This window comes from Chiloscyllium plagiosum, chromosome 44, assembly GCF_004010195.1.
Source record: "Chiloscyllium plagiosum isolate BGI_BamShark_2017 chromosome 44, ASM401019v2, whole genome shotgun sequence".
Lineage (NCBI taxonomy): Eukaryota > Metazoa > Chordata > Chondrichthyes > Orectolobiformes > Hemiscylliidae > Chiloscyllium > Chiloscyllium plagiosum.
The window spans coordinates 6,896,801-6,911,647 of NC_057753.1; the positions used below are offsets into that span (position 1 = coordinate 6,896,801).

Genomic DNA, 14,847 nt, shown 5'->3' on the forward strand with positions numbered 1-14,847 from the left:
AGGGTGCAAAAATAATTCACAAGGGTGTTGACAGGATTGGAGTGTTTGAGATATTGGAAGAGGCTTGGGCAATTTTTTCTCTGGAATGTCGGAGGCTGCTTTATAGAGGTTTATATGATCATGAGGGCAATTGATAGGGTGAATAGCCAAGGTCTTTTTTATGGGGTAGGACTCCAAAACGAGTGGGTATAGGTTTGATGCCATTCCTGAAGAAGGGCTTATGCCCGAAATGTCGATTCTCCTGTTCCTTGGATGCTGCCTGACCTGCTGCGCTTTTCCAGCAACACATTTTCAGATCTGATCTCCAGCATCTGCAGTCCTCAGTTTCTCCTTGAAGATTTTAACCTACTGCGACTCCTCTTGCAAGGATGCCTTCCTTGAAGAAGCTGTCTTCCTCCCTCTCCTGAAGAAGGGCTTATGCCCGAAACGTCGATCCTCCTGTTCCTTGGATGCTGCCTTACCTGCTGCACTTTTCCAGCAACACATTTTCAGCAGAGGTTTAATGTGACAAGGGTAAGATTTGAAAGATTTGACCTCGGGCAACTTTTTCATGCAGAAGGTGGAACCAGATGCCAGAGGAGTTGGTGGAAGTGGATACAATTACAACATTTAAAAGGCATCTGGCTGGGTAGATGAATAGGAAAGTTTTAGAGGGATATGTGCGAAATGCTGGCAATTCGGACTAGATTAGTTTAGGATATCTGTTGGCACAGAAAAGTTGGACTGAGAATCTGTTTCCATGCTGTATAACTCTTACTATCTCTGTAAATTCCCCGGTCCCTGCAACAGTACCTAGCTCTGTAATTTTCTCCAGCCTGTAACCTGTTCCAGCCCCAGCATAACTTGCTTTCTATGTAATCTAGTCCAGAGTCACAGTCCTCCCTATCAGTGTAACCTCATCCAGCTTCACAACCCTCCCCTACCTCTCTGATCCCCCACAGCCTCACAATTCTCCCTATCTCTAATAACACCTCCCCCCCCCTCCAAACCTACAGTTTCACAACCTTCCCTATCTCTCTAATTTCCTCAACCTCAGAGCCCTGGTTATTTGTGTAACAACTGTCCAATTGCAGAATCATCTCTGATGTTAGATAATGTGTTGTAATTTTTTGAAGTGCGAGCTAGTTGGGATGCCTTGTTTCTTGTGACCAGTTGGGGAGACCTGCTGCTTCCGATATGATGTCTCTCTTTGAGATGTATGGAGCCGAAATCTGGTCTCACGCTGACACTGACATGCCACATTACACATTACTGTGAGAAACAGAACATTGTCCTGTTCTGGCAAAGAACATGTACAGGGCACACTCAACTGATGGGAACTGGGGAGGCAGTTCAAGAACTTGGACAGTGTACTGGGAGACAGCATGTTGATACTGTCTGGTGTTAGTGAGCTGTGGGATGGGTATTGACCAGTACCAAATCCCTCCACCCTCCCCCATCCTCACTCGTGCTCTTACTCTGCTGCACACCAGCTGGTGGAGATAGGTGACAAGTTTGTAAGTTGTCGTGGTTGTGTTCGCCGAGCTGGGAATTTGTGTTGCAGACGTTTCGTCCCCTGACTTGGATCTCAGCAATTGATGGTGGTCAAATGTAGGTCAGCAATATGGAAACTGTCAGAAATCAAGGAGCACTGGGTTCCGGTTGTCAGTTCCAGCTGTCCGCTGCAGTGGCCGGTATGTTGGGTCCAGGTCGATGTGCTTATTGATTGAATCTGTGGATGAGCACTATCAATAAGCACATCGACCTGGACCCAATATACTGGCCACTGCAGCGGACAGCTGGAACTGACAACCGGAAGCGGCAGATACAAATCACTATAAATGCTGGAGGAAACATCACAGAAGCGCTTCACATGAGGCTCCCAAGCACTGAGGATGTCACCTAGACAGGGGACGAAACGTCTGCAACACAAATTCTCAGCTCGGCGAACAGAACCACAACAACGAGCACCTGAGCTAAAATCTTCTCCCAAACTTTGTAAGTTGTATTATCCTGTTTAAGACATCTCCTGCACAGACATGGTCATGACCTTCATGGGTCCAGTTCAGAGCTATACTTGAAGTTCCTCAGAAGCAGTTTCTCTCTCCGACCAGGTGCAGGTGAGAAACATTCCCCGTAGCGTGACCATGTACAGCCGAGGGGAGAACACGAGACTGGCACAGCCCAGAGACCACGTTACCTTCACCGGCAACTTCCTCACCATGATGTGGACCAGGTTCAGGCAGGTAGTTCAGGTAAGGGCTTGAGGGGACAGGTCAGACTGGAGTCCAGCTGTTGAGTATAGGACCTGGGAGGTCATGTTATGGCTACACAGGACACTGGTTAGATCACTTTTGGAATATTGTGCGCAGTTCTGGTCTCCCTCCTATCGGAACGATGTTGTGAAACTTGAATAGGTTCAGAAAAGATTTACAAAGATGTTGCCAGGATTGAAGGTTTGGGTACAGGGAGAGGCTGAATAGGCTGGGGCTGTTTTCTCTGGAGCATCAGTGGCTGAGGGGGTGACCTTATAGAGGTTTATAAAATCATGGGTAGGATAAATAGACAAGGTCATTTCCCTAGGGTGGGCGAGTCCAGAACTCAAAGGCATATGTTTAGGATGAGACAGGAAAGATATAAAAGGGACCTAAGGGGCAACCTTTTCACACAGAGGGCAGTGCTTCTATGGAATGAGCTGCCAGCAGAAGTAGTGGAGTCTGGTACAATTACAGCATGTTAAAAGGCGTCTGGATGGGTATATGATTAGGAAGGGTTTCAAGAGAAATGGGCCAAGTGCTGTCAAATGGGACTAGATTAGATTAGGATATCTAGTCGGCCTTAACAAGTTGGACCGAAGGGTCAATTTTGGTGCTATACACCTCTATGACTCTCTGACTGTCAGTCTCTGGAATCTCCTACAACCTCACAACCTTCCATGCACCCAGTGCTCCTTGATTTCTGACAGTTTCCATATTGCTGACCTACATTTGACCACCATCAATTGCTGAGATCCAAGTTGTCTCTCCTCATTGAAGATCTTAAGATCAACCTGTTTGGCCATGTGTGAACTGTTGTGCAAGGTTTTACAGTTCTGTATAAATACAAGTCATTGATGTTACCTGCAATGGTCAATCTCAACAAGATGACAGACCAAGCTTGTGTCCACTGAAGTTCAGAAGAGTTAGAGGTAACTTGGTTTAGACTGAGGGGACTTGACCATCCACAGTCAGACGAAATCTTAATGAATCACAAAGCAGGCTCGATGGGCCAAATGGCTTATTCCTGCATCTATCTCTTATTTTCAGCCATAGCGATTCAAGCACCCCATGCCCACAACTCTCAAAGGGGCCCTGTTCATCTAAGCTTGACAATTCCAAAGATGTGCAGGTTAGCTGAATTGGCCATTCTAAATTACCTGAGTGTTAGGTGCACTAGTCAGGGTTTAAATGTAGAGTAATAAGAGACTCAACTGCGCAATGCAGGATCAGGAGTGTGAGGCAACCGTGTCATCAAATGTTTTGGAGCTGCCCTTTCTGGTAGCTACAGTGCTCCTGCCCACCTTATAGAGGTTTATAAAATCATGAGGGGCATGGATAGGGTAAATAGACAAGGTCTTTTCCCTGGGGTGGGGGAGTCCAGAACTAGAGGGCATAGGTTTAGGGTGAGAGGGCAAAAATCTAAAATGGTCCAAAGGGACAACTTTTCCACACAGAGTGTTGCGGCTGCGGAATGAGCTGCCAGAGGAAGTGGTGGAGGCTATTAAAATCGCATTATTTAAAAGGTAGGTGAGTCGGTATATGAATAGGAACGGTTTCGAGGGATATGGATCAAGTGCTGGCAAATGGGATTAGATTAGGTTAGGAAATCTGGTCGGCATGGACGAGTTGGGCCGAAGGGTCTGATTCTGTGGTGTACATCTGTTTGATTCCAACATTTCTGACGGACCAGCGCTAGGACCCGGTAGGCACAGAAGCCTGGAAGCGCCGCCCATAAGTGCGTCACAAAGCGGACCATGCATGTGCCGTACTCCCGAGGGAGCCAAGATGGCGGAGGCTAACCAGGATCTGATCCCAGCTAAAATCCCAGAACAATATACATGCGGGATTTGCAGGTTGTGAATCGAAGTTTGAGGTACAGTATTTAGTAAGCGTTTGCGAACACTCCGGCATTGCCTCCGCCGTCCCGCAGACCCTCCCCCGCGCCTGGAGATGTGATGAAAAAAACCCTCTATGAACATTGGTATTAATGTAACTGCGCATGCCCAATACTCTAGCGGAGGGGAAACTGCACATGCGCACCTTTCATCACCGCGGCGCATGGTGGGTAAAGGCATTGTCATTTGCCTGTCCTCGGATGCTGCCTGAATTGCTGTGCTCTTCCAGCACCACTGATCTAGAATCTGGTTTCCAGCATCTGCAGTCATTGTTTTTACCACCTTTATGACATTGAAGGAGCCAGAGTTGGACTGAGGTGCACAAAGTTAAAAATCACACAACACCCAGGTTACAGTCCAACAGGTTTATTTGGAAGCATTAGCTTTCGGAGCGCTGCTCCGTCAGCAGGTGGTTGTGGAAAATACGAGAGTAGGACAGAGAATTTATCGCGAACGTTTACAGTGTGATGCAACTGAAATTATATATTGGTCTTTTTCAACATATAATTTCCATTGCATCACACTGTAAACTTCTGCTATAAATTCTGTGTCCTCCGATCTTAACCTCCGCAACCACCTGATGAAGGAGCAGCGCTCCGAACCTGTTGGACTGTAACCTGGTGTTGTGTGATTTTTAACTTTGTACCCCTCTGGGTCACTCACCATCCTGCTCTGGAACGGTATCAGCTCTCCTTCATTTTCCCCGGGTCGGAATCCTGGCATTCCCTCCCTCATGTCGGTGTGGGTGCACTGCAGCGGTTCAAAATGCAGCTCACGGTTTTGTTTGGAGGAGCCGGTGTTGGACTGGGAAGTACAAAGATAAAGATCACACAACACCAGGTTACAGTCCAACAGGTTTATTTGGAAGCACTAACATTCAGAGTGCTGCTCCTTTAGGTGGCTGTGGAGTACAGCCACAAGGCACAGAATTTACAGCAAAAGATTACAGTGTCATGCAACTGAAATGATGCATTGAAAGAAAACTTAGATTGCTGTTAAGTCTTTCATCTTTTAGAATGACCATGTTGTTTTCAGTTCTTTCATATATAAAACCCAGAACCTTCTTTGAAGTTGCATTCTCAAATGAACTTTAACAAAAGCTGCCATATCAGCCCAGATAATGCACTGAATGTGTGAGTCTGCCTGTACCTCAACGTTCAGATTGGTTCTAATCTAAAAAAGGGATTGACAGAATCTTACATGGATTTGTGCAGTTTTTGAGCAAGATAAAATGTAATTCTGCAAGTACAAATTCACCCCACTAACCTATATGTTGTGTGTGGATGTGGATATGTGTGTGGGGGGGAGGGGGGAGGGGGGGGGAAAGGGTTATAAGGCTGTGAGAAGGTGCATGTGGGAGTGTATGTGTGAGCATATGAGAGAGAGCTTATGTATGAGAGAGGGTCTGTGTGCGTGTGTGCATCTGTAGGTGTGTGTGTGTAGGAGTGTCAATGTCTATGTGTGTATAGTGCAGTGGGGTCACCTATAGTGTGATATGGACTCAAGGTCCCGTTTGAGGCCATCCTCATGGGTACCAAACTTGGCGATCAACTCTGCTTGGACACTTTGCACTGTTGCTCGTTCCGAAGTCCATCTTGTAGGATGGTCAACCGAAGGTCCGAGGCCGAATGTCTCAGACCGCTGAAGTATTCTCCGACTGCGAGGGAATACTCCTGTCTGTTGATTATTATGCAGTGTCCATTCATCCGTTACCGTAGCCTCTGCTCATTCTCACCAATGTACCATGCCTCAGGGCACCATTGCCTGCAGCATATGAGATAGACAACGTTGGCCAAGTCACATGAGTACCTGGCAAGTACATGGTGGAAGGTGTCCCCACATGTAATGGTGGTATCTGTGTCAACACTCCGACACATCTTGCAGCGTCTACCAGAACAAGGTTGTATGGTGATTTCCTGAAAGCCGGAAAGTTTGCTGTGAACAATGATCTGTTTGACGTTTGGCGGTTGTTTAAAGTCAAGAAGCGGAGGCGTGGGGAAGGTCTTGGCAAGGTGCTCATCCTCATTGATAATGTGTTGCAGGCTGCAAAGAACATAGCGTAGTTTTTCGACTCTTGGGAAATACTGGACAACGAAGAGTACCCGGTCGTTTGCAGCTCCTGTCTGTCTCCTGAGGAGGTCGTTACGCTTTCTCACTGTGGCACATCGGAACTGGTGGTCGATGGGTTGAGCATCGTACCCCATTCTTATGAGGGCATCCTTGAGTACCATCAGGTTCCTGTCAAGTTCCTCCTCATCTGAACAGATCCTATGTATGCGTAGTGCTTATCCGTAGGGAATGGCAGTTTTAATATGTTTAACGTGCAAGGTGGAAGAGTGTAGTATTGTGAGGTTATCTGTGGGTTTTCGGTAGAGTGAGGTGCTGAGGTCCCCATCCTTGATGGAGATGCATGTGTCCAAGAATGATACAGATACTAGAGAATAGTCCATGATGAGTTTGATGGTGAGAAACTCTGTGATATCACTGTGTAGTTGTTTCAGTGTCTCCTTGCCATGGGACCATAGGAAGAACATGTCATTGATATACCTGGTGTATAGTTTTGGTTGGAGGTCCTGCATATAGAATAAGTCTTGTTTGAACCTGTGCATGAAAATGATGGCATATTAGAGTGCAATTTTGTTTCCTCTGGCTGTTCATGCCACACTACAGGTGACCCAACTGCACTACATATGTGTGCACACACACTCCTACAGACCCATAAGCTCACGCAGACCCTCTCTCATATACAAGCTCTCTCTCATACACTCACACACGCACCCTCTCACAGTCACTCATACCCCCCTGCATGCACACACCCACATGCACACATATTTAAGTTTGTGAGGTGAACTTGTACTTGCAGAATTACATTTTTATTTTGCTCATAAACTGCATGAATCCATGTAAGATTCTGTCAATCCTTTTTTTTAAGATTAGAAACAGTCTGAACATTGGGGCACAGACAGCCTCACACAGGGCACCTCACACCTTTAATGCATTATCTGGCCAACATGACCCCTATTGTTAAAGTTCACTTCAGAAGGTAACTTTAAGAAAGTTCTGGGATTTAGATATTAAAAAAACTGAAACCAGCATGCCCATTCTGAAAGATGCAAGACTTACCAAACAATTTAGGTCTTTTTCAATATATAATTGCAGTTATATCACACTGTAAACCTTTCCTATAAATTCTGTGTCCTACAACTTTATACTCCATAACCACCTGATAAAGGAGCAGCACTCCGAAAGCTAGTGCTTCCAAATAAGCATTTTGGACTATAACCTGGTGTTGTGATTTTTATCTCTCCCATTGGTAGCAATGTCACGGCGCATGCCCCTACTCCAGTGGGAAGGGGAACTACACCTGCATACCTTCATTACTGTGGCAGATGCTGGGTAAAGGCACTGTTATTGCTGACATTGTTAGCTATAATTTCGACGTGCCGGTGTTGTACTGGGGTGGGAAAAGCTAAAAAGCTCCATGACATTGTAACCCTTTTGCTATAAATTCTGTGAGATATGGTCATGTTCCACACCTACCTGATGAAGAGGCAGCGCCACCAACAGGAGGTTAATAGAAAGAAGAACTAAAGGAGGAGTGAAATTGAGCCAGTGTCGGAAAGGGAGGAAAGGCATTGAGCCAGGCATGAGGGTGGGAGAGCAGGAATGAAGCAAGGGGTGGAAGGGGGATGAAAGTAATGGATTGAAGGAGGATGGTAGCAGAATGGAGTTGGTGTGGAGAGGAGGGAGAATAATGGAGTGAGGGAGGGGGAAGAGGAATCGAGCTGGAGTGGGAGGAGGGAGATTAATGGAGCTGGAAAGTGGGGGAGGGGAATGGAATGGAGCCAGGGCCTAAGCAGTGGGAGAGGAATGCAACCTGTTGAGTGTAGGGAAGAGAAGAGGAGAATACATCCAAGGTGAGGCGAGGAGAGGAATTGCATGCAAGGTGAGAGTAATGGAGTATAGGGTGGGACAAGGACTTGAACTAGGGGTTCGGGGTGGAGAGTAATGGACATATCATTCTAGGAATGGGGAAACGAATGGAGCCAGGTGTAGAAGGAGGTAGGAGAGGAATGAAGTCAGGTATTAACAGTGCCCAAGTCCTCAATAAGATCATGCAGGATCCACGCTTGCAACTCTGTGGCATTTTCTGAGAAACAGTTTCAAACAGAGTCGAGTGCATGTGCGATCATCTTGGTAATGTAAAATGAGTGGACAATGCTTCATGTTCTCAGTGGCCAGAAGACTGGGTGAATGGTCAACTCTTCTGATCCAACTCCCCCAATAATGTTCTGACTACTCTCTCATTCCCTCACATGCCCTTTGTGCTCTTCCTCACTCTGCCCCATGTTTCCTACTCATGGTCTCATTCATTCATCTCTCTGGCACTTGTAATCTTCATGTTGTGACCACACTTCTTAAACTCTGGGCTCTCTACACCTCTTCACCTCCTTTTGTTCCTCTCCTACTCACACTCTATCCCTCTTTACCAGTTTTTCCCTGAATTACACCCCATTCACTCTTTGTTCCGAGCTCTCTCGGTCTTTTGCTTTTCCCTTCTCTTTTTTTCTCGTTCACCATTTCTTTCCTGCTTCCCATCACAGGGGAACTTTTGGATGGTCCAGACTTTTTTTTTAAACAAGCTGGCAGCTTTCATGCTCACACGTTCCTCTTGTCTGCCCCAGAAATTATTGGACTCTTTCAGCTCCATATCATTGTATTCTTTTGTCTTTTGGTCTGTTCTCTTGCTCTCTTTCTCACTCACTCTCTCACTGTTCTGTTCGAAACAAACTTGACAGGGCATTAGCAAAGGAGGATTTGCAGTCGGGAACCTCGAACCAAGCATTGCACCAGGACTTAAGAGAGGCACCACATTTGTCATCAACAAAATATCATTGAATTTTGAACATGGAAGAAAAAGGCCCCCTTCAAACTAGGAAGGAACCATATACATGTTGTATGTGTGGACAAGGCTTCAGCCAATCAGCTGGCCTCACAAACCACAAATGTAGTCACACTGGGAAGAAACTGTTCATCTGCTCAGACTGTGGGATGGGATTCGCTCAGTCAGCCCACCTCCTGCGACACCAGTGGGTTCACACTGAAGAGAGACCGTTAACGTGCTCTGAGTGTGGGAAGGGATGCACACACTCATCCAGTCTGTTGAGACACCAGCGAGTTCACACCGAAGAGAGACCTTTTAAATGTCCAGACTGTGAGAAATGCTATAAAAGTACCAGCAGTCTGATGTCCCACCTCCGTGTTCACACTAACGAGAGACCTTTTAAATGTCCAGACTGTGAGAAATGCTATAAAAGTTCGGGAGAGTTGATGTCCCATCAACGTGTTCACACTGAGGAGAGACCGTATAAATGCCCAAACTGTGGAAAATGCTATAAAAGTTCAGGAGAGTTGATGTCCCATCTGCGTGTCCACACTGATGAGAGACCATTTAAATGCTCAGACTGTGGGATGTGCTTTAAACGTTCCAGTAATCTCACATCCCACAGCCATGTTCACACTGACAAGAGACCATTCAGATGCTCTCACTGTGGGACTACGTTCAGGCAATCATCTCAACTCACTAAACACCAGCGAGTCCACACTGGGGAGAGACCCTTTACCTGCAATGAGTGTGGGAAAGGATTCACACAGTCATCCCACCTTCTCACGCACCAGCTAGTTCACACTGATAAGAGACCTTTTAAATGTTCGGACTGTGGGAAATGCTTTAAAAGTTCCAGGGAACTAATCCACCACTACCATGTTCACACTGAGGAGAGAGCATTTGCATGTCCAGACTGTGGAAAGTGCTTTAAAAGTTCTGGGGAACTAATGCGGCATCAACGTGTTCACACTGAGGAGAGACCATTCAGATGTTCTCACTGCGGGGCTGGTTTTAAGCGATCATCTGACCTCATTGTACATCAGCGAATTCACACTGGAGAGAGACCATTCTCCTGCATGGACTGTGGGAAGGGATTCACTCACTCATCCAACCTGCTGAGACACCAGCGTGTTCACAAGTGACTGTGTTGAATGTTGCTGTTAACCACATAATGGAAACAACCATGTTCATTGTGTCTGTCGATGTTGATAACATCCAGTCTGGGTTTACATGTATAGCCTGAGTAAACGTCAAATAAATCAGCTCTGTGTCAGTTCATTAAATATTCACAGTAGTTCATTCTGAAGGGCTCTCCCTCTCCCCGTCACCTCCATCCTCACCTCCAACAAGTGGGAGGAACTCATGGAGCTTCTTTATCATGACATTGCGACAATCCAATCTTCCGTTTCTGTTGATTAGGTATATTTTTAGATTACATTACAGTATGGAAACAGGCCCTTCGGCCCAACAAGTCCACACCGACCCGCCGAAGCGAAACCCACCCATATCCCCACATTTACCCCTTACCTAACACTACGGGCAATTTAGTATGGCCAATTCACCTGGCCCTGCACATCTTTGGACTGTGGGAGGAAACCGGAGCACCCGGAGGAAACCCACACAGACACGGGGAGAACGTGCAAACTCCACACAGTCAGTCGCCTGAGGCGGGAACTGAACCCGGATCTCTGGCGCTGTGAGGCAGCAGTGCTAACCACTGTGCCACCGTGCCACCATTTAGTGTCATGTGTATTTTGTTACAAATACTGCTCCACTCTCTGGCACCATCTTAGAGTCCTGGAGATGTCCAGCATAGAAACAGACTAGCGGTGCAATTTGTCCATGCCGACTAGATATTTTACAATAATCTCTTTCCGTTTGCCAGCATTTGGCCCAAATTCCAATAAACCTTTCCTATTCGTGTATCCATCCAGATGTCTGTTAAATGTTAAAAACCACACAACACTCGGTTATAGTCCGACAGATTTATTTGGAAAAGCAAGCTTCTGGAGTGCTGCTCTTTATCAGTTAGCTGGCAGAGTAGGATCATAGGACAGAGAATTTATAGTAAAAGATCGTAGCGTCATACAACTGGTGCGTTCTATTGAACAAACCTAGATTGCTCGTAAGTCTTTTATCTTTCAGGGTGGGTTGCAGGTTTTGATTGATTAATATGTAAATCCTAGAAATTCTTTAAGTCATTTTCTCAAGATAACTTAAGCTTTTATATAAAAAAGTGACATCTCAGCTCAGGCAATTCATTAAAGGTGTAGGTTAGTATCTGAATTTATTCCAGTCTAGAGTCAGACTGGTTCTATTCCAAGAATAGGAATTTACAAAATGTCACATGGATTATAAAAAAAACATGACTGCCTACAGATTGTGTGCTTTTTGAACAAAATAGAATGTATCTGCAAATACAATTCTGCACATGCAAATTCACCCCGAGATATGCGTGTGCATGTGAGGGAAAGAGAGAGAGTGTGTGTGACTCTGTGTGTGCGTATGAGAGTGTGTGTATGTGTTTGCTTGATAGTGTGCGTGCATGTGAATGTGATGGAGTGCATGCCTGTGAGTGGGTGTGTGCGCATGGGTATGAGTGTGGGGTTTGTGTGATTATGCCTGAAAGAGAGTGTGTCTATTAAAGAGGGTCTGCTTGAGTGTGTAGGTATGTAAGAATATGTGTGTATGTGTGCTTGTGTCTGAGTGTGTGTGAGAGAGTGTATAGTTTAGCGGGGTTACCTGTCGTGTGACATGAACCAGAGGTCCCAGTTCAGGCTATCTTTATGGGTACTGAACTTGGATATCAGCCTCTGCTCAACCACTCTACATTGTTGCCTATACAAAGTCCACCTTCGAGGACAGTCAACTGAAGATCCGAAGCTGAATATCCCTGACTGCTGAAGTGTTCCATGTCTGGGAGGGAACGTCACTCTCTGGCATTTGTTGCACGTTTTCTATTTGTCCATTGTCATAGCGTCTGCTTAGTCTCGCCATTGTACTATGCCTCGGGGCATCCCTACCTCCAGTGAATCGGGCAGACCATGCTGGCCGAGCGACTTGAGCCATATGATGGGTAGTGCTCCATGTTTAATGGTGGTATCCATGTTGGTGCTCTGACATCTTGCAGTAGTTGCCATAACACGGTTATATGGTGTTGTGGTTGATGTCCTGAAGGCTGGGCAGTTTGCTGCAAATAATGGTCTGTTCACGGCTTGTATTTTGTTTAAAGGTGAGAACTGGAGGCATAAGGCAGGTCTTTGCTCTAAGTTCTGTGTTCTATGATCTTACTCCAATATCTATCTGACAAAGGAGCAGCGTTCTGAAAGTTTGAACTTTCAAATAAACCTGTGGGACTATAACCTGGTGTTGTGTGATTTTTTTTAACTTTGTCCACCCCAGCCTAACACTGGCACATCCACATCATGGCTACCATCGACACTTAAATGTTGTAATTGTGCTAGCTGCCACTACCTCCACAAGCAGCCTAGTCCACACATGCATCACTCTCTGCATGAAAAAGGAGAATGGTGCATGTGTGGAGTGGACTGCTGGGGAAGTGTTGGAGGTTGGCTAAAACACAGAAAAAAAAGTAACACATAGAATATGTACCTGTCAGGCAGGAAGGAAAGGGTCGTGCGAGGGAGCCGTGGTTTAATAAGGAATTGGAATCCCTTGTTAAGAGAATAAACAAAGTTTACAATCCTTCTCGTTCAGTGCTCAGCCATGGCTGGATTAAGACTCCTTCACCTGACGCTGAGACCATCACCAGTATGAAACAGTTGGCCAGCCTCGTGTCCCTTCACTGCTACCAGAACAAGCCACACTCTGTCGCTCTTGCCTCCACCCATACCACCACTAGATCAGACCTCATTGGACTGACTTCACTGATGCTGCTGCTAACAATGCTTCCAGGTCCCACACAAAGGTCCTTACTCCCCTCTGGAACTACTGATATGAATCTGTACTGAACACACCTCAATCTCACGACCATGTTCTTCAGAAGTAGTTAAATAAAGCATAAAAAATTTTAAGAAGTGAAAATAATGAGAAAACGAGAAGGAGCAACCGAGCTCCATGCCCAGGAGTCCAACTCTACTACTGTCATCCAGCTGAAGTATTTTGCCACATTTCTGTCTGGCAACATCGTGCTCCAGCTCTTTCCCGCTCGCCCCCACCCTACCAGGCAAAATGTCTCAAGACTTGTCTTGAGTGAGCTACTTTATTGACATTGCCCTACTGTTCTAACTTGGATCATGGGGCTTCCCTTGCCAATAGCTCAACGGGCTAGACTGCATAAAGTTCTTCCCCATCTCCGGTCAGAATACCCATCTTTCTCCAATTACTCTCCAATTTCCCTTCATTCTATTAAAGCTGGTCTTGTTGACAGTGATTCTAGTTCCACTAAATTGCAGACAAATCAATCTCCCATGTTAATTGATATTGTTAACTGTTCATTCTCTCTTCTCATTTTATCCTTCATGCCTTTGAATTGATCAATCTTATTAAAAAGAAATTTGACTCTTCTGAGCAAGATAACCCTCCATCGCAGACTTACCTTCCAAGATGGCGACAGAGTAGGATGCTTCAGTCAGAGCTCATCTGCTCACCAGTTCCTTTTTTCTCCTCTTTATAGCTTTTGTTCTTCCGCCACCACCCCACACCCCAAACTTTGGACTGTCCTATCGTGCCTGGGAATGGAGCTGTAGGAGATGTTTGGGGCTCAAAGCTGGGTGGGAGCAGCACACGTAGGCCGACCCCCATGGAGCAGCGGCGGGCTGTGTGGGCTGAGACCTGGGCCAAGTCCCAGAGCAGCGGTAGAACGGACCAGAGCCGGAGCAGCTTCACAGCAAGTCATGGATGGAGGCTGACCCATGAAGGAAGTGTTCTGAGGCCAGCAGGCATGGACACATGGTGGAAGGAGAGTAGAACTAAAGTACTTAATGGCCTTTTTATTATCATTCTAGATTTTACACTTTAACAACACTTGATATATCTGTGACTAGGTACTCTGTACTTAAGATGGTGCCAAGAGGTGACATTACAAACTTTTCACTGAACTCATTGGAGAGTACGTGACAATAAAGGTTATACTTTTTCTATTCTTTCCTCTCTAAAGTCCTCAAATGTTGGTCTGATATTATTCATCTACATTCTGCCACCAGATGCTTCGGCAGTTATCAAGCAGTTTATCAGATGAGCTTACAAGGTGTTCGAAATTATCAACAATTTTGACATTAGAGAGAGGTTGAATAGGATTGGGCTGTTTTCCCTGGAGCATCGGAGTCTGAGGGGTGACCTTATAGAGATTTATAACATCACGAGGGGCTTGGATAGGATAAATAGACAAAGTCTTTTCCCTGGAGTGGTGGAGTTCAGAACTAGAGGGCATTGGTTTAGGGTCAGAGGGGAAAGATATAAAAGAGACCGAGGGGACAATGTTTTCACACAGAGAGTAGTATATGTATGGAATGAGCTGCCTGAGGAAATGGTGGAGCCTCGTACAATTTCAACATTTACAAGGCATCTGGTTGGGTATATGAATAGGAAGGATTTGGAGAGATATGGGCCGGATGCTGGCAGGTGGGACTAGATTGGGTTGGGATATGTGGTCGGCATGGACAGGTTGGAGTGAAGGGTCTGTTTCCGTGCTGTACACCTCTATGACTCTGCGACTGTATGACAGGACAGACAAGGGCATTCTTTTCCACCGGTCATCAAATATTGTGGTGCTGGAAAAGAACAGCCTCTCAGGAGGCATCCGAGGAGCAGGAGATTCGACATTTCGGGCATAAGCCCTTCATCAGGAATGAATGAGGAAGGGGGT

General features: G+C 46.0%; 1 protein-coding gene across 11 annotated transcripts in view; it reads left to right on the plus strand.

Moving 5' to 3' along the window:
* The window catches only part of LOC122543512 (zinc finger protein 418-like), a 36,051-nt gene extending 21,929 nt beyond the window's left edge, over nucleotides 1–14,122 (plus strand). For 4 of the 11 annotated variants that reach the window (XM_043682272.1, XM_043682270.1, XM_043682271.1 and 1 more), the window contains 3 exons: nucleotides 2,094–2,234; nucleotides 3,928–4,110; nucleotides 8,932–10,303. In XM_043682272.1, coding sequence (XP_043538207.1) covers nucleotides 9,041–10,162 — 1,122 coding nt within the window. In that variant the 5' untranslated portion in view covers nucleotides 2,094–2,234; nucleotides 3,928–4,110; nucleotides 8,932–9,040 and the 3' untranslated portion in view covers nucleotides 10,163–10,303. Of the gene's footprint in view, nucleotides 1–2,093; nucleotides 2,235–3,927; nucleotides 4,111–6,347; nucleotides 6,367–8,931; nucleotides 10,304–13,656 lie in introns of those variants that run through there. The other 7 variants (XM_043682276.1, XM_043682274.1, XM_043682278.1 and 4 more) reach the window with 5 other exon arrangements.
* Nucleotides 14,123–14,847: the final 725 nt, after the last annotated feature.